General features: G+C 45.3%; 1 protein-coding gene and 1 long non-coding RNA gene across 2 annotated transcripts in view; both read left to right on the forward strand.

The window, feature by feature from the left end:
- Positions 1 to 19,915, forward strand: part of LOC141111714 (intestinal mucin-like protein) — an 86,181-nt gene extending 66,266 nt beyond the window's left edge. The window contains exons 4-6 of the mRNA XM_073603858.1: positions 14,352 to 14,450; positions 17,986 to 18,111; positions 19,907 to 19,915. Of these exons, the coding sequence (XP_073459959.1) occupies positions 14,352 to 14,450; positions 17,986 to 18,111; positions 19,907 to 19,915 (234 nt within the window). The remainder of the gene's footprint in view (positions 1 to 14,351; positions 14,451 to 17,985; positions 18,112 to 19,906) is intronic.
- Positions 19,916 to 21,059: 1,144 nt separating this feature from the next.
- Positions 21,060 to 27,357, forward strand: LOC141112982 (uncharacterized). The gene is made up of 3 exons (XR_012236685.1): positions 21,060 to 21,240; positions 25,834 to 25,962; positions 27,256 to 27,357. It is a non-coding gene; the product is annotated as an uncharacterized lncRNA (long non-coding RNA).
- Positions 27,358 to 27,485: the final 128 nt, after the last annotated feature.

A 27,485-nucleotide genomic window follows, 5' to 3' on the forward strand; every position in this document is an offset into this window, starting at 1 on the left:
GCTGCATGGAATAATGGACAGGGCACTTGAGGCAGAACAGAGGCAGGAAGAGGAGGACTTCCTTAGCTCTCAAGTCCCCCTTTATCCAGACCGTGTTCCTGCGTGCCCACCGATCACACAGGAAGAGGATGAGGAGGAAGAGGAGGAGAAGGAGGAGGAAGAGGAGGATTGTGTCAGCATGGAGGTGGAGCCTGGCACTCAGCATCAGCAGCAGTCTTTAAGGGATCATTTACAGTCCCAAGAAACCCATGGACTTGTACGTGGCTGGGAGGAGGTGGCTGTGGATCATGTAGTCCTTAGTGACCCAGAGGACTCCGGACTGAATGCCTCAGCAAACCTACGTTGCATGGCCTCCCTGATCCTGCAAAGCCAGCGGAAGGATTCTCGTATTCTTGGTATCAAGGAGAGGGATATACTGGCTGGCAACCAATACTGGCTGGCAACCCTCCTTGATCCACGTTACCAGGGTAAGGTTGCGGACCTTATCTTGCCGTCGCAGAGGGAGCAGAGGATGAAACATCTTCGGGAGGCCTTGCAGAAAGGTCTGTGCAACGCGTTCCCAGAGACTGGGAGGTTACAAACTCCTGTTCCTGGACAACGTGTTGCTGAGGCTTCGGTCAGTCAAAGAAGGAGCGGTGGAGAAGGTGGCCGTCTGACCGATGCGTTCAGACAATTTTTTAGTCCGCAGCCCCAAGGTATGATCGGTTCCAGCAACCATCGCCAGCGTCTGTTTTACATGGTGCAGGAATACCTAGGGGCAAGATCTGACTTGGACACCTTTCCCACCGAAAATCCTCTGGGTTACTGGGTCTTGAGGATGGATCACTGGCCAGAGCTTGCACAGTATGCAATTGAGCTACTGGCCTGTCCTGCATCCAGCGTTCTTTCGGAACGCACATTCAGTGCTGCTGGAGGCTTTGTAACCAATCACAGGGTGCGTCTGTCCACCGACTCAGTCGATCGACTGACCTTCATAAAAATGAATCAGTCTTGGATCACCACCAGCTACCAAGCACCTGATGCTGATGTACCCGAATAATTTTTTTTGAAATGTCAGATCACTTCAAGACTGCCTATGCTGATGCTGAGTGACTATCCTGTTATGCTGAGTGACTATCCTCTTCCTCCTCAATGATCATGCTGATAGCTTGTAAGAATATGTTTGTTTCTGGGTGCCGCCAACAGTGGCTAAGGCCCAATTTTTCAGCCCCTGTTTAACGGGGGCGTGTAATTACATTTTTTGATGCAATACTTTGCAGCAGGGCTTGTTCCTGCGCTCCAACTAGAGTATCTGTGAGGGGTTGCAGTGTTGTGGCACCAGTGCCTAAGGCTCAATTTTTCTGCCCCTGTTCAATGGGGAGATGTAATTACAATTTTTGATCTAATATTTCACAGCAGGGCCCGTTTCTGCCCCCACCAAGAGTAACTGTGAGGACTTGCAGTGTTGTGGCAACACCACCACCACCACCAAAGGCACCATTTTTCTGCCCCTGTTCAACAGTTGCATGTAATTACAATTCTTGATCTATTATTTTACAGCAGGGCCCACTTCTGCGCCCACCAAGAGTAACTGTGATGACTTACAGTGTTGTGGCACCAGCACCACCACCACCACCAAAGGCCCAATTTTTCTGACCCTGTTCAACAGGGGCATGTAATTACAATTCTTCATCTAATATTTCACAGCAGAGCCCGTTCCTGCGCCCACCAAGAGTAAGTGTGAGGGCTTACAGTGTTGTGGCAACACCAACACCTAAGGCCGCAATTTCTGCAGAGTATATAGGGCAGGCCCCTACTTTCAAAAATCCAACTTACAAACGACTCCCATGCAAACGGAAGGAGACAACAGGCAGTGAGATGAAATCTACCCCTAGGAAGGGAAATTCTCTCCTGTAAGAGTTAATATGGGGAAAACGTGTCTCCTCTCCACTGATGCTTTATCACCAATCCTTGTTTCACTAAAAACCCAAAATTGTCAAAAAACATTTGTCATTGGGACAGAAAGTGAGGTAAAATCTTCTGAAGAGGTGCACAGACAGCAAAACAAATATCACAGGGGTGATAACCCTTCCCTATGTTTTCCAAAAAGCTTAAAAATAGATTTTTTGGTTGGAGCTACACTTTAAAAATGTACCAGTTCAAAATTACAAACAGATTCTACTTAACAACAAACCTACACTCCCTGTCCTGTTTGCACCGGCTGTATATTGCTGTTCAGAGGGCCTGGGGCCCTACGCCTTTCCTTTTTTTAATTTGGGTTCCCCTTAATATCCATACAAGACCCAAAGGGCCTGGTAATGAACTGGGGGGGGGGGTACCCATGCCATTTGTCTCACTGATTTTCATTCATATTACCAAGATCGGACATTGCATTAAAGCCGTAAGCAGTTTTAAATGACTTTTATTACTTTAACTGCTTCAATACCAGGCACTTAGACACCTTCCCGCCCAGGCCAATTTTCAGTTTTCAGCGCTGTCGCAATTTGAATGACAATTGCGCGGTCTTGCTACACTGTACCCAAACAAATTTTTTATCATTTTGTTTCCACAAATAGAGCTTTCTTTTGGTGGTATTTGATCACCTCTGCGTTTTTTATTTTTTGCGCAACAAATAAAAAAAGACCGAAAATTTTGAAAAAAAACAAGTTTTTCTTTGTTTCTGTTAAAATTTTTTGTAAATAAATACGTTTTCTCCTTCAATGACGGGCACTGATATGGCTGCACTGACGGGCACTGATACGGTGGCACTGATGGGAACCGATGAGGTGGCACCAATGAGGTGGCACTGATGAGGTGGCACTGATGATGGGCACTGATGATGGGCACTGATGATGGGCACTGATAGGTGGCACTGATGGGCACTGATAGGTGGCACTGGTATGTGGCACTGATGGGCACTCATAGGTGGCACCGATGGACACTCATAGGCGGCACTGATGGGCACTCGTAGGTGGCATTGATTGGTACATATGGGTGGCACTGATGGGTACTTATGGGTGGCACTGATGGGCACTGATAGGTGGGCACTGACAGGTGGCACCGATGGGCAATGACAGGTGGCACCAATGGGCAATGACAGGTGGCACTGATAAAACATTGCTGGGCATTTCTGGAACATAATGGTGCCAATCAGTGCCCATTTGTGGGCACTTATTGGCACAGATTGGGCACATTGGGCACATGTGGATGGCCATGGGGTACCTACCTGGCCATCCACATGTTGCCCCTTCCCTGGTGGTCCTAGTGGCGATCCCTGGTGGTCCAGTGTGGTGATCTGAGGGGGGGCTGCGCTGATAAACAATCAGCGCAGACCCCCCCTGTCAGGAGAACCGCCGATCGGCTCTCCTGTACTCGCATCTGTCAGACGTGAGTGAGGAAGAGCCGATCAACGGCTCTTCCCATTGACAGCGTGATCAGCCGTGATTGGACACGTTTGATCACGTGTTAAAAAGAGCCTCCGCCGGAGGCTCTTTACCAAGATCGGTGGAGCGGTGTGTCAGGCTGACACACCGCTCCACCGATCGCCGCGATGCGCGCCCCCGGGGGCACACGGCGGCATGTTATCCTGCTGGACATCATATGACACCCAGTCAGGATAACGGAACCACTTCCCGGACATCAATCCGCTATAGGGTGGGCGGGAAGTGGTTAAAAATGTCTTTTATGGTGGTGTACACAGTACATACAGTGCACCCATAGTTGTTGTTAATTTCCTGTTGGTGTACATAGTACCGTGCACCCCTAGTGCAGTTGCTGCTACTTTCCTGGTGGTGTACACAATACATACATTGCACCCATAGTTGTTAATACACTTCTGTTGGTGTACACAGTACCATGCACCCCTAGTGCACTTGCTACTACTTTTCTGGTAGTGTACACAGTACACAATACAGTGTAGTGTGGTTTTGCTAAACAAAATTTACAGCATGTTCGGAAGGCCTCCAAGGAGAGGCAGACGCTCACAGGCCACTAAAAGAGGGCAAGCAGGCTCTGTGTCTACAGTCGACAGTGCTGGTCATGCACACGGTGCATCCTCAGCACGTGGCTATGGAGAAAGCTTGTCCTTCTTTTCTGCAGCTGGCCACAACATGCAGAAGAGTTGGTGGAGTGGATAACAAAGCCGTCCTCATCCTCTGTCACCCAGGTTTAGAGTAGTGCCTTCCAACGCAGCTGCCAAAGCGGCCTATTCCACCGGCTCCTTGTCCACAGTCACTCCTTCCGTAGCCCCACCATCATGTATGGAGGAGTCCCCAGAATTATTCGACCACAGTGTCGGGTACATGCTGCAAGAGGATGCACAGCAATTTGAAGGCTCCGATGATGGTACCCATGTTGAGGAAGGGCAAAACGTGAGCCTAGAGAGAGGGGGTGCCCAAGGAGGTCAAGAAACTGGCAGTCATGTTTCCCAAGCTGGAGCATACTGCCAAGTTTGCTCCAGTGACGAGGTGGGAGGGGATGATGAGGTCACTGACTCTACTTGGGTGCCTGATAGAAGAGAGGAGGAGGAGGAGGCACATTTCCAACGAGGCAGGATGCCCTCCAAGGGGCAGCTTAAGGGCAGCCACCATATTGCATCACACCACAGAGCCAAGCAGGTGCAGAGCTCTGCTGACTGCCCACATATTTTGAAAAGATCTTTGGTGTGGGCCTTTTTTGACACATGTGCAGCAGATTGCACCATTGCTGTTTGAAACATATGTGTCAGAGAGGTTACCTGGTTGGGCGTCGTTGCGCTCCGGGGCGCAGTGGTGCGCGCATTCCTGTGGGTGCTCGGGCGCCTGCCTCCATGGGCACTGGTGTTGGCGTTCTGGCTGGCCATGGTGGACGCGGTGGTGCCCGGGCGCGCGCGCACGTTCACGTTAGCGCGCGTCCGCCTATGGGCGCTGTTATGCGTTTGCCTGGTGGTGCTGGTGTGCGCGCTGCTGTCCGGGGGCGCGCTTGGGCGCGTGCGCGGGCGCCTGTGCGTAACGGCGCGCACACGTGCACGGCGTTTGGCGCCAATCAGCCTATTTAGGCTTTCCTCTCCCTCTGATCGGTGCTGCCCGATCAACAGCTCCCGTGCCTAATTCCCGTTGCCTGTTCCTGAGTTCCTGTGTTCTGATCTGTTGATGACCCGGCTTGCCTTTTGGACTCTCCTGACTTCCGCCTGCATCTGACCCCGGCTTGTTCGACTCCGCTTCTGCCTGCTCCTCCTGCACCTCCGCTGCCCACCTGTTGCCGAACCCTGCCTGTGTGTGACCAGTCTATAGCTCCTGCTCAGCATCTGTTGCCTGTGCCTTTGATTATCATCTGCTGTTTGGAGACTTCCTGCTTCCGGAATCCGGACCCCTACACAGGCTCTCATACCACTCTGCACTCGTGTGCTTCCTGTCTGCTCTACCAGGGGCTGCGAGTCAGATACGTAAGGGAGCCTACCCTCTGCCCAAGCGGACTCACTGGTCTGGTAAGTGAGAGACCTGACAATATGTCTGAAGCGTATCAAGTGTGGCCAAAACAGCAGCTGCTTGGGCACCACATGCTTGACCAGACATATGACGACCTCCCATGCAGTCCGTTGGCAACAGCACTTAAAAAACCCACATCAAAGAACAAGGGGGACCTCTCCTTGCTCCTCATCAGCTGGGATCTCCAACCCCACTATACCTCCAGTCCTCTCAGAAACCTGCACTGAGAGGAATGAAGGTATAGAAATAAATGTCCCAAGTACTTGCGGCCAAGCTGCTAGCTGTACACCAACATCGGATTTTAGCAGGCAAATTTTCCTACCCCAGTTGCTAAACCATCAAAAGAAATTTGGTCCCAGCCATCCACATGCTCAGCATCTGAATGCTAGCTTGGCCAAATTGCTAGCACTGCAACTGCTGCCTTTTTAGCTGGTAGACTCTGCCCCCTTTCGTGAATTTGTGGAATGTGCGGTACCTCAGTGGCAGGTTCCCAAACTTCATTTCTTTTCACGGAAGGCCATTCCGGCTCTCTACCAGCATGTGGACGGCAATGTCTTGGCCTCATTGGACAGGGCGGTCAGCAGTAAGGTGCATATTACTGCTGGCTCATGGTCCGGCAGGCATGGACAGGGACGTTACCTTTCTTTCACAGTGCACTGGGTAACTCTGCTGGCAGCTGGGAAGGATGCAGGACAGGGTTCAGTATTGTTGGACATTGTTCCGCCACTACGCCTCCAAAATGCTAGTGGTGATTCTGCCACAGCTCTCTCCTCCACCCCCTCTTCTTCTTTTTCCTCTATGGCCTCTTCCTCTGCAGATTTCTCCTCTGAACCAGCAGTGCTCCGTAGGCGTTCAAGGGGCTACGCAAGCACTCAGGCAAAAAGATGCCATGCGGTGTTTGAGTTGGTCTGTTTAGGGGACAGGAGCCACACTGGGGCAGAGATTCTGTCAGCTCTGGAGGGGCAGGCTTAGAGGTGGTTGACGCCACGCCAGCTTCAGCCAGGAATGGTTGTATGCGGCAATGGCACCAACCTCCTCTCTGACCTTTGTCAGGGACACTTGACCCATGTTCCCTGTTTAGCTTACGTCCTGAATTTGGTGGTGCAGCAATTCTTGAGCAGGTACCCTGCCTTACAGGATCTCTTGAGGCAGGCCAGGAAAGTCTGGTCATTTCCGCCGGTCATATAATGCCAGTGATCATCTGGCTGACAATCAAATAGAATGCAACCTGCCCAAGAACTGCCTCATTTGTGACATGCCCACCAGGTGGAACTCAATGTTGGCAATGCTGCAGCAGCTGCACACGCAGCAGAGGGCCATCAATGAGTACTTGTGTGAGTGTGGCACCAGGACAGGGGAGCTTGGCTTTTTTTTGCCACGCCAGTGGCTACCGATCAAGGATGCATGCACTGTCCTGTCACCATTTGAGGAGGCCACGAGGATAGTGAGCAGTGATACTGTCCCTCTTGTCTTACTGTTGGAGCACACGCTTCATGGAATAATGGACATGGCACTTGAGGCAGAACAGCGGGAGGAATAGGAGGACTTCTTTACCTCTCAAGGCCCCCTTTATCTAGATCCAATATTCCTGCAGGCCCGCCGATCACACAGGAAGATGAAGAGGAGGAGGAGGATTGTTTCAGCATGGAGGTGGAGGATAACACTCAGCATCAGCAGCAGTCTTCAAGGGATCCTTTGCAGCCAAAACCCATGGAGTTGTACGTGGCTGGGAGGAGGTGGTTGAGGATCATGTGATCCTTAGTGACTCAGAGGACTAAGGATCGAATGCCTCTGCAAACTTACGCTGCATGGCCTCCCTGATCCTGCAAAGCCTGTGAAAGAACAATAGGATTCGTGGTATCAAGGAGAGGGATCATTACTGGCTGTCAACCCTTCTTGATCCACGTTAAAAGGGTAGGGTTGCAGAACTTATCCAGCCTTCACAAAGGGAGCAGAGGATGAAACATCTTCGGGAGGCCTTGCAGAAAGGTTTGTGCAATGCGTTTTCAAAGCCTGGGAGGTTACAATTTCCTGGTGCTGGACAACGTGTTGGTGAGGCTTTGTTCAGTCACAGAAAGAGCAGTGGAGAAGGTGGCCGGCTGACCGATTCCTTCAGACATTTCTTCAGTCCTCAGTGCCCAGGTCTGATCGGTTCCAACAACCATCGCCAGCATCTGAATTACATGGTGCAGGAATCTAGAGGCAAGATCAGACTTGGAGACCTTTCCACTAGAACATGCACTGGTTTACTGGGTCTTAAGGATGGACCACTGGCCAGAGCTTGCTCAATATGCAATTGAGCTACTGGCCTGTCCTGCATCCAGCGTTCTTTATGAACGCACATTCAATGCTGCTGGAGGCTTTGTAACCGATTGTAAGGGTAGTGGTCAACTGGTCAACTGGTCAAGTGCGCCCCCAAACCTTTTCCTTGCTCGAGCTGAACTTGGACATCAAGAAGGCCTCTTCAATCGATTGGAATTCTGATATGAACGACACCACACAAGTCAGTTGGATATCGCAAATATATCTTTATGTTTCTCTTTCCCTCGTATATATGATAACAATTCAATGTACATCATAAGGGGCAAACCAAGGGGCGGTCCCTTAGCTTATCCAATCACAAGAATACAAGTATCACAAGTTTACATGGTATATGGCATACAAAAAAAAGACAATGACCTTTCTGCTAGATGACGTGCTTAAAAAGTACCTAATAGAAAAAGTTACCACAAAGTTTCCTTATCAAATATATATATATATATATATTTATCTTAGCTTAATTCCGAACAAAGGGCGTTAATATAGAAATAACCTTTTAAAATACTTTCGATAAGGTGTCGGTTGGCATTACGCCCAGACTTGCGGTAGAATGTTCTAACTTATTCCTGTATATATGTATATATAGTGAACCAAGTGAACCAAAGTGCAGCCATTTTCCTTACACCGATCACAGAGTGCGTCTGTCCACAGACTCTGTTGATTGGCTCACATTCATAAAAATGAATCAGTCTTGGATCACCAGCTACCAAGCACTTGATGCTGATGTAACCGATTGATTTTTCTATGGATGTGGGATCCCTTGAAGACTGCATATGCTGAGGGACTATCCTATTATGCTGAGTGACTATCCTATTCCTCCTCAATCCTCATGATGATAGCTTCTAGGAATATTTTTGGTTCAGGGCACCACCACCACTGCCGCCTAAGGCCCAATTTCTCTGCCCCTGTTTAACAGGGGCGTGTAATTACAATTTTTGATCTAATATTTCACAGCAGGGCCTGTTCCTGTGCTCAGCAAAAGTATCTGTGAGGCTTTACAGTGTTGTGCCACCACCACCACCACCGCCTAAGGCCCAATTTTTATGCCCCTGTTTAACAGGGGTGCGTAATTACAATTTTTGATCTAATATTTCACAGCAGGGCCTGTTCCTGCGCTCAACAAAAGTATCTCTGAGGCTTTACAGTGTTGTGTACCACCACCAGCACCACTACCGCCTAAGGCCCAATTTTTATGCGCCTGTTTAACAGAGGCTCGTAATCAAAATTTTTGATCTAATATTACACAGGAAGACCTGTTCCTGCGCTCAACAAAAGTATCTGTGAAGCTTTACAGTGTTGTGCCACCACCACCACCACCACCTAAGGCCCAATTTTTCTGCCCCTGTTTAACAGAGGCATGTAATTACAATTCTTGATATAATATTTCACAGCAGGGCCCATTCCAGCACCCACCAAGGGTAACTGTGAGGGCTTACAGTCTTCTGGTACCACCAACACCTAAGGCCCAATTTTCCACAGAGTGTATAGGGCAGGCCATATAGTATATACAGGCGGTCTCCTATTTTCAAACATCCAACTATGACTCCTACTTACAAACGGAGGGAGACAACAGGAAATGAGAGGCAATCTACCCCTAGGAATGGAAATTCTCTCCTGTAAGAATTAATATGGGAAAAGGTGTCTCCACTGATGCTTTATCACCAATCCTTGTTTCCCTAATAACCCAAAATGTTCTGAATCTAATTGTCATTGGGACAGAAAGTGAGGTGAAATCTTCTGAACAGGGGCACAGACAGCAAAACAAATGTTACAGGGGTGATGATAACCCTTCCCTATGTTATCCAAAAAGCTTAAAAATAGATTTTTTTAGCTGGAGCTACACTAACAAAATGTACCAATTCCAAATTACAAACAGATTCAACTTAAGAACAAACCTACAATCCCTATCTTCTTTATAACCCGGGGACCACCTGTATACTGCTGCCTGGGGGCCCCACGCCTTTTTTTTAAAAAAATTGGGTGCGGAGTTCCCCTTAATATCCATACCAGACCCAAAAGGCCTGTTAATGGGCTGGGGGGGGGGGGGGGGGGGCAACATTACATTACAGCCACAAGCATTTTTAAATTACTTTTATTCCTTTAGAAATGTCATTTTGTGCAGGGACTGTTCTAAACATGGGAAAAATGCACCATTTTTCAGGCATATTATAGTCACCCCCAGGCATGATATTTAAAGGAATATTTCACTTTTATTGTTTCACTTTAAGCATTATTAAAATCACTGCTCCTGAAAAAACGCCCGTTTTTAAAATTTTTTTTTTGCATTGATACATGTCCCCTGGGGCAGGACCCGGGTCCCCAAATAATTTTTATGACAATAACTTGCATTTGTAGTCAGAGTCTTCGAGTGAGAAAGTGATACTCCTAAGCACCAAGGCCTGAGGTGTGCCTTACCCTGAAAAGAGGGTATACCCTGAATGTAAGAATAAGAAAAAGTATTATGAGTATGTATGAAGTTTGGGGGAAAAACGGGTGGGTGGGAACCCAGAAACGCAGACGAGCCCTGGCCTGACAGAGGAGGAGGCTTAAATAGCCCTCAGACTCCTCCCACAAATACAGGCTAGCCTTTACACTTGTAGTCAGAGTCTTCAAGTGAGAAAGTGAGAAAGTGATACTCCTGAGGTGTGCCTTGGCCTGGCTGGTCAGTATGCCTGAAAAGAGGGCAAAAAGACACAAATTTAGGTGAAGAAGGGTAGGTAACCATCTATCAAGTGGATTAGCGCGCGCCCGGATGGCAACAGTATATATCCGATAAGTGTCCGCTATGACAGGAGAGACTGCCCCCGACTGCTGACTTGGCGATGAGACAGAACCCCCTATAGAACCTGCGAAGCTACCCAGAACCCAACTGAATGATTGGATAGAGCCTGAAGCCTGAGACGACCCAGACATGAGAATGAACTGCTTGTGAATGTGAGGATGCGTGGGAGAAGGGGAGCAATGGCTGGCCTGAGGAGCCCCTGCAAAATGATAGCCGAGAAGATCGAAACTACAGTGCTCAGTGAACAGACAGATCCTGACATGTGAGCCCTAGCTAACTGACCCAGGTACAAACATGAACAAAGATACGATGAGACATGACAAATAATGAAGATAAAACCAGCCACTGGAGTATGCCGTGACTGAACAACGCCCCTCTGAGAAACGGTGCAGGCTGAAACGCTATGACAGAAATGCTGAGACTGAACGCTGAGCCAGAACGCTATGACAGAAATCCTGAGTCAGAAACGCAAGGACAGTGACGCTATGACAGAAAATGCTTATGACAAAAATGCTGAGACTGAACGCTGAAGCGGAAACTATGACAGAAAACCTGGGACAGAAAATGCACGGACAGCAACGATATGACAGAAACGTTGAAACTGAACGCTGAGGCAGAAACGACATGACAGAAATCCTGGGGCAGAAACGCTATGACAGAAACGCTGAGACTTAAATGCTAAAGAAGAAATCCTGGGGCAGAAATGCTGAGGCAGAAATGCCATGACAGAATCCTGGTGCAGAAGGGCAAGGACAGCAACGCTATGACAGAAACGCTGAGGTAGAAACGAAATGACAGAAATCCTGGGGCAGAAAAGCTATGACAGAAACGCTGAGCCTTAAACGCTAAAGCAGAAATCCTGGGGCAGAAATGCCATGACAGAATCCTGGTGCAGAAACGCAAGGACAGCAACGCTAAGACAGAAATACTGAAACTGAACGCTGAAGCAGAAACGAAATGATAGAATTCCTGGGGGCAGAAACATTATGACAGAAACGCTGAGACTTGAAAGCTGAGGCAGAAAGCCATTACAGAAATCCTGGGGCAGAAACTCAACGACAGAACGCTGAGGCAGAAATGCAATGACAGAAATCCTGGGGCAGAAGCGCTATGAAAGAAATGCCGAGACAGAAATGCAGGGGCAGAACACCATGACAGAAAAACGCCATGACAGAAAAACGCCATGACAGAATTCCTGGGGCAGAAACGCCATGACAGAATTCCTGGGGCAGAAACGCCTTGACAGAATTCCTGGGGCAGAAATGCCATGACAGAATTCCTGGGGCAGAAACGCTATAACAGAAATCCTGGGCAGAAATGCTGTGGAAAATGCCGGAGCAGAAACGCTGTGACAGAAATGCTGGGGCAGAAACGCTGTGACAGAAATGCTGGGGCAGAAACGCTGTGACAGAAATGCTGGGGCAGAAACGCTGTGACAGAAATGCTAGGGCAGAAACGCTATAACAGAAATCCTGGGCAGAAATGCGGTGGAAAATGCCGGAGCAGAAACGCTGTGACAGAAATGCTGGGGCAGAAACGCTGTGACAGAAATGCTGGGGCAGAAACGCTGTGACAGAAATGCTGGGGCAGAAACGCTGTGACAGAAATGCTGGGGCAGAAATGCTGTGACAGAAATGCTGGGGCAGAAACGCTATGACACAAATTCTGGAGCAGAACGCTATGACAGAAATGCCGAGACTGAACATAGAGACAGAAATACCAGGACAGAATGCTACGACAGAAATTCTGAGGCAGAAACACCATCACAGGAACGCTATGACAGGAACACTTAGGCAGAACGCTATGACAAACGCAGGGGCATAACGATATGACAAATGCCGGGGCAGAACACTATGACAAATGCCGGGGCAGAACGCTATGACAAGAACGCTATGACAGGAACGCCAAGGCAGTACGCTATGACAAATGCTGGGGCAGAACATTCTGACAAAAACGCAGGGGCAGAACGATATGACAATGCCGGGGCAGAACGCTATGACAGGAACGCCGGGGCAGAACGCTGTGGCAAATGCTGGCAGAACACTATGACAAAAAACTCCTGGGGCAGAAACGCTACGATGGAAACTCTGACCAAAGAAAACAAAAAACAACCTAAAAGCAGTAATGTGGTTTACCTCCTCCCTGTCCTGCCAGCCTCCCAGGAATGCGAAGCCCTGCTGACAATGAATGTGACCTTTGCACTTGAGAATAACATGCGGGTGGTAGTACTGGCAGGTGTAGGATAGTGCTTACAGCTTGGGACAACCAAACCAGATGTGGTGGATGTACAGTAAAACATATGTCCCTATTGCGTATCTGACTGCAGCGATGTGAGGAGAAAGAAGCTGACGGGCGGCCGAATCCCCCCCAGAACACCGGTGGCCCCCTCATGGAGCCAACTCTGAGCAGGAGAGAGGAGCTGACAGGCGGCCGAATCACCCCCCCTCATGTAAACCCCCGGAGAAGTGGTAGAGCAGCTCCCATGGCACGACGATTCCCCCCCCAGCGGGCGGCTCCCTCGTGGAGCTGGATCTGCATGGGGAGAGAGGAGCTGCGGGGGGGTGGACGATCACCTCCCCCCCGGCGGGCGGCTCCCTCGTGGAGCTGGATCGGAATGAGGAGAGAGGAGCTGGCGGGCGGTTGACAACCCCCCCGGCGGGAATGCCGGGAGAAGCGGGCGGGACCACTGTGGGAAGCCCCCCCTTTTGCTGGATCTGCCCAGGAAAAAGTAGCTGCTGGACGGCCGATCGCCCCCATCCATCCCCCCGGGAGGCGGTTCCCTTGTGGAACTGGAAATGTACAGGGAGAGGAGGCGGGAGGCTAACACCCCCGCAAACACCCGAGAACCTGGCGGCTCCCACATGAAGCAGATGTTCATGTGGAGAGAGGAGCTGGCGGCCGATTATCCACCCTCGGCGGGCGGCTCCCTCATTGAGTTAGATGTGCACTGACAGGAGGCGGGCGGGGGAGAGGAGGCGGGCAGCAGGCAGTGAAAACCCCCCCCAACACCGGGAGAAGCGGGCTGGACCAACCCAGGGAGAATAAGAGGAACTGTGGGCGGCCGATCGACCCCCCCCCGCAACACCGGGAAAAGCGCGGGGGGGGAATGTACCCAGAGGTAACAAGGTGGGTGGCAGGCGGAATTTCCGGTGTGAGCACCGAAAGAGGTACCGCCACCATGGTTGCAGCCGACCGTGGCTCAGCAAGGACCTGGAAGTGACGTGTCGGCCCCACCCCCTTCTGAGCCCAGAAACGCAGACGAGCCCTGGCCTGACAGAGGAGGAGGCTTAAATAGCCCTCAGACTCCTCCCACAAATACAGGCTAGCCTCCAGCTAGCCATTACACATTAGCCTTTAAAATTAGCACTTTAGATTTTTCAGGTTCGAGTCCCATAGACTTTAATGGTGTTCGCACAAATTTTTTGCCTGTTCGCATGTTCTGCCGTGAACCGAACCGGGGGGTGTTCGGCTCATCCCTAGTTACAAGTTTACTACATAGCGCAGTTAGGAAAAAATATCTACAGTGATGCAGAAGTACAAACATGATTAAAAAAAACATGAAAACTCAACTGATGATCACAGATAATGCTTGATTGGTTACTCAGAGCATCAGCTCTATGCTAGCTACATAGAGTATATCATAAATCAGTCCCTGAGTGTACCACAGTGACACTAGCAGCTTTCTCCTTATTAGCATAATACAACTGCTCAGCTCTATATGGTTAAAATGTTAGTCTTTTATGTGACATATCAGTGATGCTTTTCAGTTTCTTGATGTAATTAACATTACCATGTTTGCCTTCCAGGGTTACCAGTATCAAATACTCCCTGAGCAGTGTTGTGGAAAATGTGTTCCAACATCTTGCGTATACATAACTCCAGATGGAAAGACCATACTCCTAAAAGTACGGTAACACATTGGGGTTGATTTAATAAATGCAAAAAGGCTGATCACTTTGCAAGGGAATTTGCAAAAATTCATTCATGTTCTCAGATTATCTAGACAATATAAAAAAACGATTTCTGTCAATCAGTTAAAGTGACTGTAAACCTACTTTTTTAAAATAACATACGTGTCATACTTATCTGCACTGATTTTTCACAGAGAAGCCCTGATCCTCCAATTCTGTGGTCCCCCGCTGGTACTTCTGGCTCTTTCTCCAGCTGAGTGCCCCCATAGCAAGTCACTTGCTCAATCCCAAGCTGCACACTGTGTGTCCATTGACACGCAGAGCGTGGCTTGGCCCTGCCTCCAGGTCTCTGCTCACTGTCTGTGATTAACAGCAACCTTCTGCTGCCTTTCTGTCAATTGAGGAGAGAGAGCAGAGAGAGATGGTGCTCTCGGGCACAGCGCTTGATCAAGATTGGGCAAGGTTTTTTTACAGTAATACAGAGAATGCATTAGGGTAAAAAAAAACTTCTGCCTTTAAAACCACTTTAATTATGTAGTTATCGCCTGAAACTGTGCAATCTATTACACATGAGTTTGGTTGACCACCATAATTAAAGTGGTCACCCTAGGAATAAATTACAAATACTATAGCTGCTGATTTTTAAACAAGACACTTACCTGTCCAAGGATCCAGTCCTGTCCCCACCCAGGCCAGTTCTTCCTTGATCAAAACCAAGTACCAGCTGCGCTGTTTGTCTAATCAATCCAACAAATAACAATAAAGTGAATCAAACACAATTATAAAAGGTGTATCTCCAAGAATCCTCTAATAATTAGGTGAAACCTACTATAAGTTCCATATAAATATATTACGTGTCCAAAAAGTGTCTCTCAACTTTTAAAAACTTGTCCTTGAATTTCACAGGAATATTCAATAATCAAGTGACAAGTGAACCCACCACCGGCAAACAGACAGCCTTTTGGTGGTGGTGGGTTTACTCATCACTTGATTATTGAATATTCCTGTGGAATTCAAGGACAAGGTTTTTTTAGAAGTAGAGAGACACTTTTTGGACACTTAATATATATTTATGGAACTTATAATAGATTTCACCTAATTATTAGGTGATTCTTGGAGGCACACAGTTTATAATTGTGTTTGATTCACTTTTAGTTATTTGTTGGATTGATTAGACAAACACAGCACAAATATTTTTTTACATTTATTTGTGTGTTATGCATTTGTATTTTTTTATGCTTTTAGAGTGTGGCTGTAGTAATTAGGATATGTACATTTAAATTGGCAATATGCACAGTTTTATATATATTCAATATACAATACATTGACTGAAAGATCGAATTGAAAATGGAAAAATATGGGCATTTTGTGAACAGTGTTCAGATTTTTCCAGCAGAAAAACTGGTCGCTTATTTAAGTTTGTACATCTATGGCCAGCTTTAGAATCAACTTCATCTGTTGGTAATTACAATATCTTGATGGGACGCATATATCAAAAATATATGAAATTAATAAACGCCTTCTCCTGCAAAAGTTTACAATCCACCTGGAAGGTCTGCTTTCTGAAAAGAAAACTTTTTGGAACTTTTTGGTAGGATGTATGAACAAACTGCAGAAAGATTTCCCAGAAATCTATTGGTGCCCAACCATAATACCAAAAACTATTTGTTCTTCTTTCTGTGGGTCCACTAGAGCTTCTTTGGGGTTCTTTGTGATTTTGTATTTTACCTGGCAAGTCAATTGAAACCACAGCTGGGAGACAAGATGATAATGCAATGTTTATATAGTATCTCACAAAAGTGAGTACACCCCTCACATTTTTGTAAATATTTTATTATCTTTTCATGTGACAACACTGAAGAAATGACACTTTGCTACAATGTAAAGTAGTGAGTGTACAGCTTGTATAACAGTGTAAATTTGCTGTGCCCTCAAAATAACTCAACACACAGCCATGTCTAAACTGCTGGCAATAAGTGAGTACGCCCCTAAGTGAAAATGTCCAAATTTGGCCCAATTAGCCATTTTCCCTCCCCGGTGTTATGTGACTCGTTAGTGTTACAAGGACTCAGGTGTGAATGGGGAGTAGGTGTGTTAAATTTGGTGTTATTGTTCTCACTCTTTCATACTGGTCACTGGAAGTTCAACATGGCACCTCATGGCAAAGAATTCTCTGAGGATCTGAAAAAAAGCAATGTTGCTCTACATAAAGATGGCCTAGGCTATAAGAAGATTGCCAAGACCCTGAAACTGAGCTGCAGCACGATGACTAAGAAGACCATACAGCAGTTTAACAGGACAGATTCCACTCAGAACAGGCCTCGCCATGGTTGACCATGGAGGTTGAGCGCACGTGCTCAGCGTCATATCCAGAGGTTGTCTTTGGGAAATAGATGTATTAGTGCTGCCAGCATTGCTGCAGGCTGAGAGTACTCAGACTATATGCCGCACACTGCATCAAATTGGTCTGCATGGCTGTCGTCCCAGAAGGAAGCCTCTTCTAAAGCTGATGCACAAGAAAGCCCACAAACAGTTTGCTGAAGACAAGCAAACTAAGGACATGGATTACTGGAACCATGTCCTGTGGTCTGATGAGACCAAGATAAACCTATTTGGTGCAGATAGTGTCAAGCGTGTGTGGCGGCAACCAGGTGAGGAGAACAAAGACAAGTGTCTTGCCTACAGTTAAGCATGGTGGTGGGAGTGTCATGGTCTGGGGCTGCATAAGTGCTGCCGGTACTGGGGAGGTACAGTTCCTTGAGGGAACCATGAATGCCAACATGTACTGTGACATACTGAAGCAAAGCATGATCCCCTCCCTTCAGAGACTGGGTTGTGGGGAAGTATTCCAACATGATAATGACCCCAAACACACCGCCAAGACGATCACTGCCTTGCTATAGAAGCTGAGGGTAAAGGTGATGGAGTGGCCAAGCATGTCTCCAGACCTAAACTCTATTGAGCATCTGTGGGGCATCCTCAAATGGAAGGTGGAGGAGCGCTAGGTCTCGAACATCCACCAGCTCTGTGATGTCGCCATGGAGGTGTGGGAGAGGACTCCAGTGGCAACCTGTGAAGCTCTGGTGAACTTCATGCCAATGAGGGTTAAGGCAGTGCTGGAAAATAGTGGTGGCCACACAAAATATTGAAACTTTGGGCCCAATTTGGACATTTTCACTTACTTTTGTTGCCAGCGGTTAATACATTAATGGTGTGTTGAGTTATTTTGAGGAGACAGCAAGTTTACACAGTTATACAAGCTGTACACTCACTACTTTACATTGTAGCAAAGTGTCATTTCTTCAGTGTTGTCACATGAAAAGATATAATAAAATATTTACAAAAATGTGAAGGGTGTACTCACTTTTGTGAGATACTGTATATGTTAGGAAACATTTGGAATCTGTTTAGGTCACAAAACGGCAGCCCTCAAAAAGCAACTGACAGGTGCACTTTGGCTTAATTTATAAAGCCAAACTAGCAGAGACTTTCATATTAATCACTTTATTCTCTTTTTTCCTATTTTTAGGAAAGTGAAAATTGGAAATCTGATAACAATTGCACCACTGTTACATGTCAAAATATAAATGGACAATTTTTGACATCTTCAGTGACAAAGACCTGCACTTACACCAGTGCAAAGGACTGTGGACTTGTAAGTTGCAAAGAAATTCAAACAGTTTGTTAGTTTTGTGAAAATTAAAGCTCGCTGTTAAATAATAGCTAAAGCAATACAGAGGAAAAGGGCAAATGCCTGAAAGAAGGAGCATCCAGAAACACAGTTAAAAGAATCTCCAGCTCCACTGATTGGGTTTATATTATGTAGCAATAACTCTCGGTGGAGCTGCTGGTTTAAGCGGGCCTGTCCTCTATGCTCTTCACCCTTCTTAAATTGTTCAATCCCCTTGACACAAATGTAGTGCAGTGTTGTAATTATATGAATATCAACTTTAACTCACAATATGCACTTACAGTTATAGTTACCTCTACCTGGGTGTTAGTAGCTCCACCTGCAGGAGAAATGACAACACTGCACACAAACTTCAGTAATAACCAAAAATAACTTCTTTCTTTGGGTAAATAATATATTTATATAAAGAATTATTACAATGACTATACTATCACACCAACATAGTGTAACAGTATAAGAAATGATTGTGACAATCAGTAACAGACACAAATATATCTTATTATATATAATTGTACCCGGAAGCTCCCCCTGCTCTAGACCTTAAAGTCACTATCCTTTGTAACTAAATGCAGGGCCCTGCAATGAAAAGGTAGTCCTGACGTCTTCAGTCTTCGCTAGCTTTTATAATTGTAATCCAGAAAGGGTTCCTCCTGGGTGTTGTGCAGTGTAATATGACACACTAAAACAATTGTAATCCAGCAGATTGACTAAGTGTTCTTATATGAAGAAACCAGACATCTAGCATCCGTACTTGAATACTGGAGTCTATTCAGATGTAAAGTTCTCCAACTTAACTTGTTCCATGGGACTATCAGTCCCAGCAACACTCTGTAACAGTTCTAACTGTGTATGTAGTAGTTAAACAAACTTCTGGGTGTTAACCCTCTCACCACACGGGATCCGGGCAGATGGATGTCTCCATTTCAGCAGTTCTCAGTCTGTATCGAGACACCACCATGCCGTCACATTGTTCCGTTCACAAGCGACCAGGAGTCCTCGGTTATCTCCCCACGGGTCTCCGGAACAATCACTTCGGCTGCTCCAGCACGCTGTGATGCGATGGCAAGATCCTTGTGGCTGCTCCGCTCCTTCGCAAAGTAGGCCGCAACCCTGTAGGACACACACACCCACAGGGTTCTGCTGGCAGGCCACGCGTCTCAGGAACAAGAGACCTAAGATGGCCGCTCCTTACCCTTTTATATCCTCCAACAATACAGTTCAGTTCTCACCTTGTCCAGGAGCATTGTGGGTGGGTCAGAGCTAAAGTTCCAAAGTAAACAATGAATCACTTCCATGTCATTTCACTTGATCATGAAACGTAAACGTATTGCACTTTCTCAATTGTCCACAAGATGGCACTAACACAACCTATGTACTGTATAATACACATAGAGCTAGAAACAAAGGTTGTCAGCGCTGCAATTATATATACAGTGAGTAATGTGTATGTGTTGATGGATTTCCACATAGCCAGCATAGGTCAGGGTTTAGAGCAGCAGGGGCACTTTCTGTCAGTAATACATTACTGTGTATAACATAAAACAACCTGCCAGTGCAGTCCTGCTGGGTCATCACTGATATTTTTACTGCAGAGTCTGTCCACTTTTGTTGCTGGAATATTGTTTACAGTTTGCTCACTCTGTCTGTACACCTAAAACAGAACTAGTACAATGGTGGGCCAGTTTTCCATACTCTTTTCAGTTGTAGGTATACTGTCACTAATATGCAAGAAATTCTCTTTTTGCCCTTTGGTCCCCAGACCCAATGAGTCTTGTTTGGCTATGCAATATATTTACTGGCATGTCTCAATCAGGCACTCCCTGCCTGCAAGCCCACCCCCCCCCTCACTTATGTATTGACAGGCAGGTGCACAGCTTTGTCCAATTGAGTCATCCCCCTGGTTTAATACAGGAGCATGAAAGTTGTAGCTTGGTCTCCTGGACATCAACTGGGCTCTAAGCTCCTTCCTCTTTAGATTCTATTGTGCCATGAAGATTTATAACTGCCCTTTGTATGCTGTGCTGTCCATCGAGATGATGTGCCAGGGGTGGGAACAGATTTGTAGTTCATAAAAATGTCAGTTACTAGAGGTTATATAAGGTGCTCTTCCACTGCGAAAAAAAGTATGTTAAATTATATCTAAAGACATGTATTGTATATCATTTTATATAGAGTAAGGAGGGGTTAGATGCTAATGCTGACTTTTACAAAAGGACACCTGAGCCAGTTCTTCCCTGGTCTTTGGTCCCTGGCGCTAACTTGTTACTGTGGGCAGCAGCTGCACTGCATTTTGTGAATGGTCCCGTAGCCTTCTGGGACCTGTGACGTGTCCCGGAAGACTGCAGGCAAGGAGGGGTGAGGAGAACCTCTGGAAAATCTGCCACAGCGATCCAACCGGAAGTGGTACCCCCTCCCAGAAAAAAACAAACAAAGGTAATAGAGGGGGGGGGGAGCCGGAAAAGCATAACTTCCCTTTTTTGGGTGAAGCTCTGCTTTTACTGTTTGCCTTGAGTTCAGCTTTAAAGTCTAAGAAAAAAAAAAAAGAAAAAAACATAAGCATGTGCCCCAATGTAATTGTCTCCTTTTAGGGGTAAATTTAGGAATAAACCCCTTAGAGTATTGGCAGCCTTTCCTGTTAAGGGAATCAGACACTCATTGGCTAGCTGTGCATTGGGCGACCAGTCACAATGTGTGTTGGGGTATGCTGCACTGCAAAAAAAAAAAAAACTACAGCAGGAACTTTATTTTCATATGATAAAGTGCATCACAATTCATTTATTTTGAATTGGTTCCCTAATACAGTACTCCACACCACAACACACAAAAATGCACACAGTGTGGTGTATTACATACCAGTGTGAATAAGCGCTTATTGCCTTTTTGCTACCAACTGATTAGAATGTTTTTTATAGAGGACTCCTAATATTTTGTTTTTTTATTAATACATTGTTATTCAACAATGCGAAGTTCATATTTATGGTTGTGTATCACCAGGGTTATATATACCAGACTGATCCCAATCAGTGCTGTGGAACCTGTGTCCAGAGATCATGCGTGTTCACTACAGCTAATGGAGTGTTTACAACCCTAGAGGTATTTTTAGTTAACTCTTCAAATAAAAACTATAATGTTTTTTATTCCATAATATTTGTATTTGCTTGGTGCTTTACATACAGTAAACATGTAAGTTGCAAACCAAAGGGTATGGTCAATCAAAGGTGTAAAGGTTGTGTAAAACTACAATGACTGGATACATAAACCATCTTTAGGGGCAAATAGGTCAAAAACTGTGATAATAAATATCTTTACAGGGATTATGGCTGCCCTGATAGTTGTCTCCACCTCCAGTTACCAATAAACATAAAAATACTGTAAAAGTATGTATTAGGGCAATATATTAGTGTCAAGTCAGCCTTCTTGTGGGGTGATGTGCATTGCTCTATAAGCAGTCAAGTAAATGAACATTGATAATGCATTATGAATGGTGAAAAACCACCAGCCTGTGCAAGTGGAAACTGGTGAATTTAAATTATTTTAGGAGCAGCATGTTATAAGTGTAAGTGAAAACAGAATAATTAACGAGTTAATTACAAACCGCGCTCCCTTTAGAGTGCAAATATATAAACAACAATCACAAAAATGAAAATAAAATGCAAGTGAAAAGTGATAATCACAAAGATGTAGGAAATATTGTGTCAATAGTGACAACCATATATAGCATTCGGCTAGAGTCCAGTCAAAAAGCATTGGAAAGTGTTGAAATATCAAGCAGTGAAAGCAAAAAATCAAAATTTAAAAACAAAGTGTTCAAAAATGGATGTAAATTCTCAAAACCTCTGGATAAATCCTCCTAGTATTCGGGAAACATCAAGGGAACAGTAATCCACCACTATCACCGGCCACACAGCCTACTCACCAGATTGTGGTGACTCCCATTACAGGAGTCAAAAGCGCTTCATAGACATGCCAAAAAGGTTTGCACGATCACGGCTTGTCTAGGTGCTGGAAATCAGGAACGCTGTGACTGCATGGACACTGGATAGATTTAGATAAACCCTCAGATGAAGATTGGTCATTGAAGACCATTAGTGCCATAAATGGGAAGAAAATGAATGGAAGGCTCCCATCATGAAATAAGCCAAAAATTTATTGAAACAGGCTAAAAAAACCACATGAGCCACGTGTGGGTCTATGCGGACAATCAAACAAAGAACATAGCTACGAAGCTGCGAAGCAAGCGGAAGTGGCATGGTAAATCCGACCAGTTTCATCAGTACGTTCTGACATCATCAGGGATTTTAATGCAACACTTTTGTGTTCGCCCCAATTTATTATGAGCTGAACTTAAAGATCTACAACTTTTTCTATGTACACAAAAGGCCTATTTCTCTCAAATATTGTTCACAAATCTGTCTAAATCTTTGTTAGCAAGCACTTGCCGAGATAATCCATTCACCTCACAGGTGTGGCATATCCAGATGCTAATTAGACAGCATGATTATTGCACAGGTGTGCCTTAAGATGGCCACAATAAAAGGCCACTCTAAAATGTGCAATTTTATTACACAGCACAATGCCACAGATGTCACAAGTTTTGAGAGAGCATGCAATTGGCATGCTGACTGCAGGAATGTCCACCAGAGCTGTTGCCCTTGAATTGAATGTTCATTTCTCTACCATAAGCCATCCCCAAAGGCGTTTCAGAGAATTTGGCAGTACATACAACCAGCCTCACAACCACAGGCCACGTGTAACCACACCAGCCCAGGACCTCCACATGCAGTATCTTCACCTCCAAGATCCTCTGAGACCAGCCACCCGGACAGCTGCTGCAACAATCGGTTTGCATAACCAAAGAATTTCTGCACAAACTGTCAGAAACCGTCTCGGGAAAGCTCATCTGCATGCTCGTCGTCCTCATTGGGGTCTTGACCTGACTGAAGTTCATCGTTGTAACTGACTTGAATGGGCAAATGCTCACATTCTATGGCATATGGCACTTTGGAGAGGTGTTCTCTTCACAGATGAATCCCGGTTTTCTTTGTACAGGATAGATGGCAGACAGTGTGTATGGCATCCTGTGGGTGAGCGGTTTGCTAATGTCAACGTTGTGGATCGAGTGGCCCATGGTGGCGGTGGAGTTATGGTATGGGCAGGCATATGCTATGGACAACAAACACAGGTGCATTTTATTGATGGCATTTTGAATGCGCAGAGATAGCGTGACAAGATTCTGAGGCCCATTGTTCTGCCATTCATCCATGACCATCACCTCATGTTGCAGCATGATAATGCACGACCCCATGTTGCAAGGATCTGTACACAATTCCTGGAATCTGAAAACCTTCCCAGTTCTTACATGGTCAGCATACTTACCGACATGTCATCCATTAAGCATGTTTGGGATGCTCTGGATCGGCGTATACGACAGTGTTCCAGTTCCTGCCAATATCCAGCAACTTCGCACAGCCATTGAAGAGGAATGGACCAACAATCCACAGGCCACAATCAACAACCTGATCCAAATGGTGGTCACGCCAGATACTGACTGGTTTTTGGACCCCCCAATACAGTAAAACTGTACATTGTAGAGTAGCCTTTTATTGTGGCCAGGTTAAGGCACACCTGTGCAATAATCATGCTGTCTAATCAGCATCTGGATATGCCACACCTTTTGAGGTGGATGGATTATCTCGGCAAAGGAGAAGTGCTCACTAACACCAATTTAGACAGATTTGTGAACAATATTTGAGAGAAATAGGCCTTTTGTGTACATAGAAAAAGTCGTAGATCTTTAAGTTCAGCTCATGATAAATAGGGGAAAACACAAAAGTGTTGCGTTTATAATTTTGCTCAGTGTAATTACAGAGTTGCTGCAATCACTCACTGTCACTCTAATGCCCTGTACACACGGTCGGATTTTCCGACGGAAAATGTGTAATAGGACCTTGTTGTCGGAAATTCCGACCGTGTGTGGGCTTCATTACACATTTTCCATCGGAATTTCCGACACACAGTTTGAGAGCTTGCTATAAAATTTTCCGACAACAAAATCCGTTGTAGGAAATTCCGATCGTGTGTACACAAATCCAACGCATAAAGTGCTACGCATGCTCAGAATAAAAGACGAAACCTATTGGCTACTGCCCCGTTTATAGTCCCGACGTACGTGTTTTACGTCACCGCGTTTAGAATGATCGGATTTTCCGACAACTTTGTGTGACCGTGTGTATGCAAGACAAGTTTGAGCCAACATTCGTCGGAAAAAATCCATGGATTTTGTTGTCGGAATGTCCGATCAATGTCCGACCGTGTGTACAGGGCATAACAGTCGTATACATCTATATATGTGAAAAACAGTGCTGCACCACTCCTAAAAATTCAATAGTGCTTTAATGCTTTAACCACTTGCCGGCCTGCCGCCGCAGTTTTACTGTGGCAGAATGACATGGCTGGGCGAAACAACATTATGTTACGTCGCTTCACCCTGTGGCCGCTAGGGGCGCGCCCGCTGCTCGCCCCCGGAGCCAATGCGAGTGCCCGGCGGTCACGATCCCCGCCAGGCTCCCGCGATCGCTGCTGACACACGGAGAACCGGGATCTGGGATTCCGGTTCTCTGAGAGGAAAAGAGACAGATCGCTGTTCATACAGAGTATGAACAGCGATCTGTCATCTCCCCTACACAGTCCCCTCCCCCTTCAGTTAGAACACACACTAGGGAACACAATTAACCCCTTGATCACACCCTAGTGTTAACCCTTTCCCTGCCAGTGACATTTTTACAGTAATCAGTGCATTTTTATAGCACTGATCGCTGTATAAATGCCAATGGTCCCAAAAATGTGTCACAAGTGTCTGATCTGTCCGCCATAATGCCACAGTCCCGATAAATATTGCAGATCGCCGCCATTACTAGTAAAAAATAAATTAATAATAAAAATGCCATAAAACTATCCCTTATTTTTTAGATGCTATAACTTTTGCGCAAACTAATCAATATACGCTTATTGCGATTTTTTTATCAAAAATATGTAGAAGAATACATATCGGCCTAAACTGAGAAAAAAAAATTGTGTTTTTATATATTTTTGGGGGATATTTATTATAGCAAAAAGTAAAAAATATTGCGTTTTTTTTCAAAATTTTTGCTCTTTTTTTGTTTATAGCGCAAAAAATAAAAACCGAAGAGGTGATCAAATACCACCAAAAGAAAGCTCTATTTGTGGGAAAAAAGGATGTCAATTTTGTTTGGGAGCAACGTCTCATGACTGCGCAATTGTCAGTTAAAGCGACGCAGTGCCGAATCGCAAAAAGTGCTCTGGTCAGGAAGAGGGTAAAATTGTCCGGGCTGAAGCGGTTAAAAACATTTATTAAAACCTGTTTTACACTTACCTGACTCCTGTTAATGCTTTAGCGATGTCTCGGGTGCAGCACTGCTCCTCTCACTTTCTGATCTCACAGGAGACAAAGGAAAACAGGAGCCACTCTATCCAAAGCTAGAAAAAAAAATGTTTGGCTTCACGTACACTATAACTGATAATGCAATGAAACCTTACAGATGAGGTATCACACTGGAAATTAACATAAAATAAACTATTTTTATAAATAGGAATGCATATATCATTAAAATGCATTGTGTAAAACTGGTTTGAGTCTCTGTGTAACTACTACTTTTTCTTTGAAAGGATGGACAAACCTTACCTGAACCTAGCGACATTTGTACAGTTTATAACTGTAAGAAGGCAAATGGACAATTTTTAACTTTAGCAGTAAAGAAGACATGTGAGCACGTGAGTGCTAAGGACTGCCAAGCTGTAAGTTAAAGTGAAGTTTATCTATCTATCTATCTATCTATCTATCTATCTATCTATCTATCTATCTATCTATCTATCTATCTATCTATCTATCTATCTATCTATCTGCAATTTTATTGATACCTGGCCATCTGTGGATTCTCTAATATTGTATTACATCACAGATACAGTCTGACATTATAGAGCTATTTATTCCAAACTGCTTGATCATTATTGCAGTGTATTGAAACCCTGACTTCTATGGTGTATGGCTTTGGGAACAACGACACAATATAATTAGAGTATGTAAGGTGGACTTGAAGAAGCCCAAAAAATAACCTATGTGAATTTATTATGAATTACAGCATGGCCTTTTTAAACAATTCAATTTAACTTTTATTACTTTCTTTTTTTATTACTCTTCTTTTTTAACACACTGCGACTAGAGCAATATAGTGTTATCATAGTAACATTGTACTAGTCTAGAGAAGTGATCAAGGTTTTTTTCTATGGTATAAGAAACCATTTTTTACTGAATGAAATGGATTCATTCAGTGTGAATTATTGTGATTAGCTATGATTGGCCACAGCAAATCACATGGGACAGATGGGCTGTGATTGGCCCTGTGTGTACCATGTAACCACTGTTACCACTCATAGCTGGCAACACAATTGCACACAATGAATGGCATGAATCAAAGCCATTCATTGTGTACAAATATCATGTGATCTGCTGTGAATGGTCACAGCGATCACCTGGTACCAGCAGTGGGTTGTTACACTGATCAGTCTTCAGGCACAGCCGGTGACAGATAGCGCCGCAGCGCGGCCTGTTCTGGGAAGACGTCATATGACATCCATCTAGAACGACAAAGGTCCCACCAAGCCGTCCTTTGACAATAGGCTGGTGGGACCAGTGGTTAAACATAACAAATCTACATGTCCTATTTCCATGAAAAATCTGAAAAATAAGGAGTTTATACATGGTTTTACTCTAGAGGGCTAAGCCATGCTGGCCCAAAAGCAGCATTCAGATCCTATGAACCATCCACTTTCTGTGGAGTGTTGTCAGGGCAGGTTGGCGTTCTTCTGCTTTTAGCAAATGAAAATACATTGATCATAGATTGATCATATTTCCATCTCCTGCGGTTCACGTTTAGGTTGAATAAAAAAAAATCTTGACTTGCAGTTACAAAATTGGTAAAAATAATAAAAATTGTTTTATTCCAGTAATATTTAATATCCATTTCCATTATTATGTTTAGTGCCAAAGTCATCATAAACCTGCTTTTGAACAGTGTTTGTTTTCTCCAGGGAGAACAATATCAGAAGGTCCCTGGTCAGTGCTGTGGCCAGTGTGTCCAGACACAATGCCTGATTATAGATGCTGGTGGAGTAAACAAAACTTTGAATGTATGTTATTAATTCATATTTAAGTAATCCAAAACAATGAAAATTACTGCATGTTGTGATAAATGTTCAGTATTGAAGTGCTAAATCTGGAACCAATATTAAATATTCACTGTTCTTTTAGGATCATCAAT

Source organism: Aquarana catesbeiana, linkage group LG11 (assembly GCF_042186555.1).
Source record: "Aquarana catesbeiana isolate 2022-GZ linkage group LG11, ASM4218655v1, whole genome shotgun sequence".
Classification (NCBI taxonomy): domain Eukaryota; kingdom Metazoa; phylum Chordata; class Amphibia; order Anura; family Ranidae; genus Aquarana; species Aquarana catesbeiana.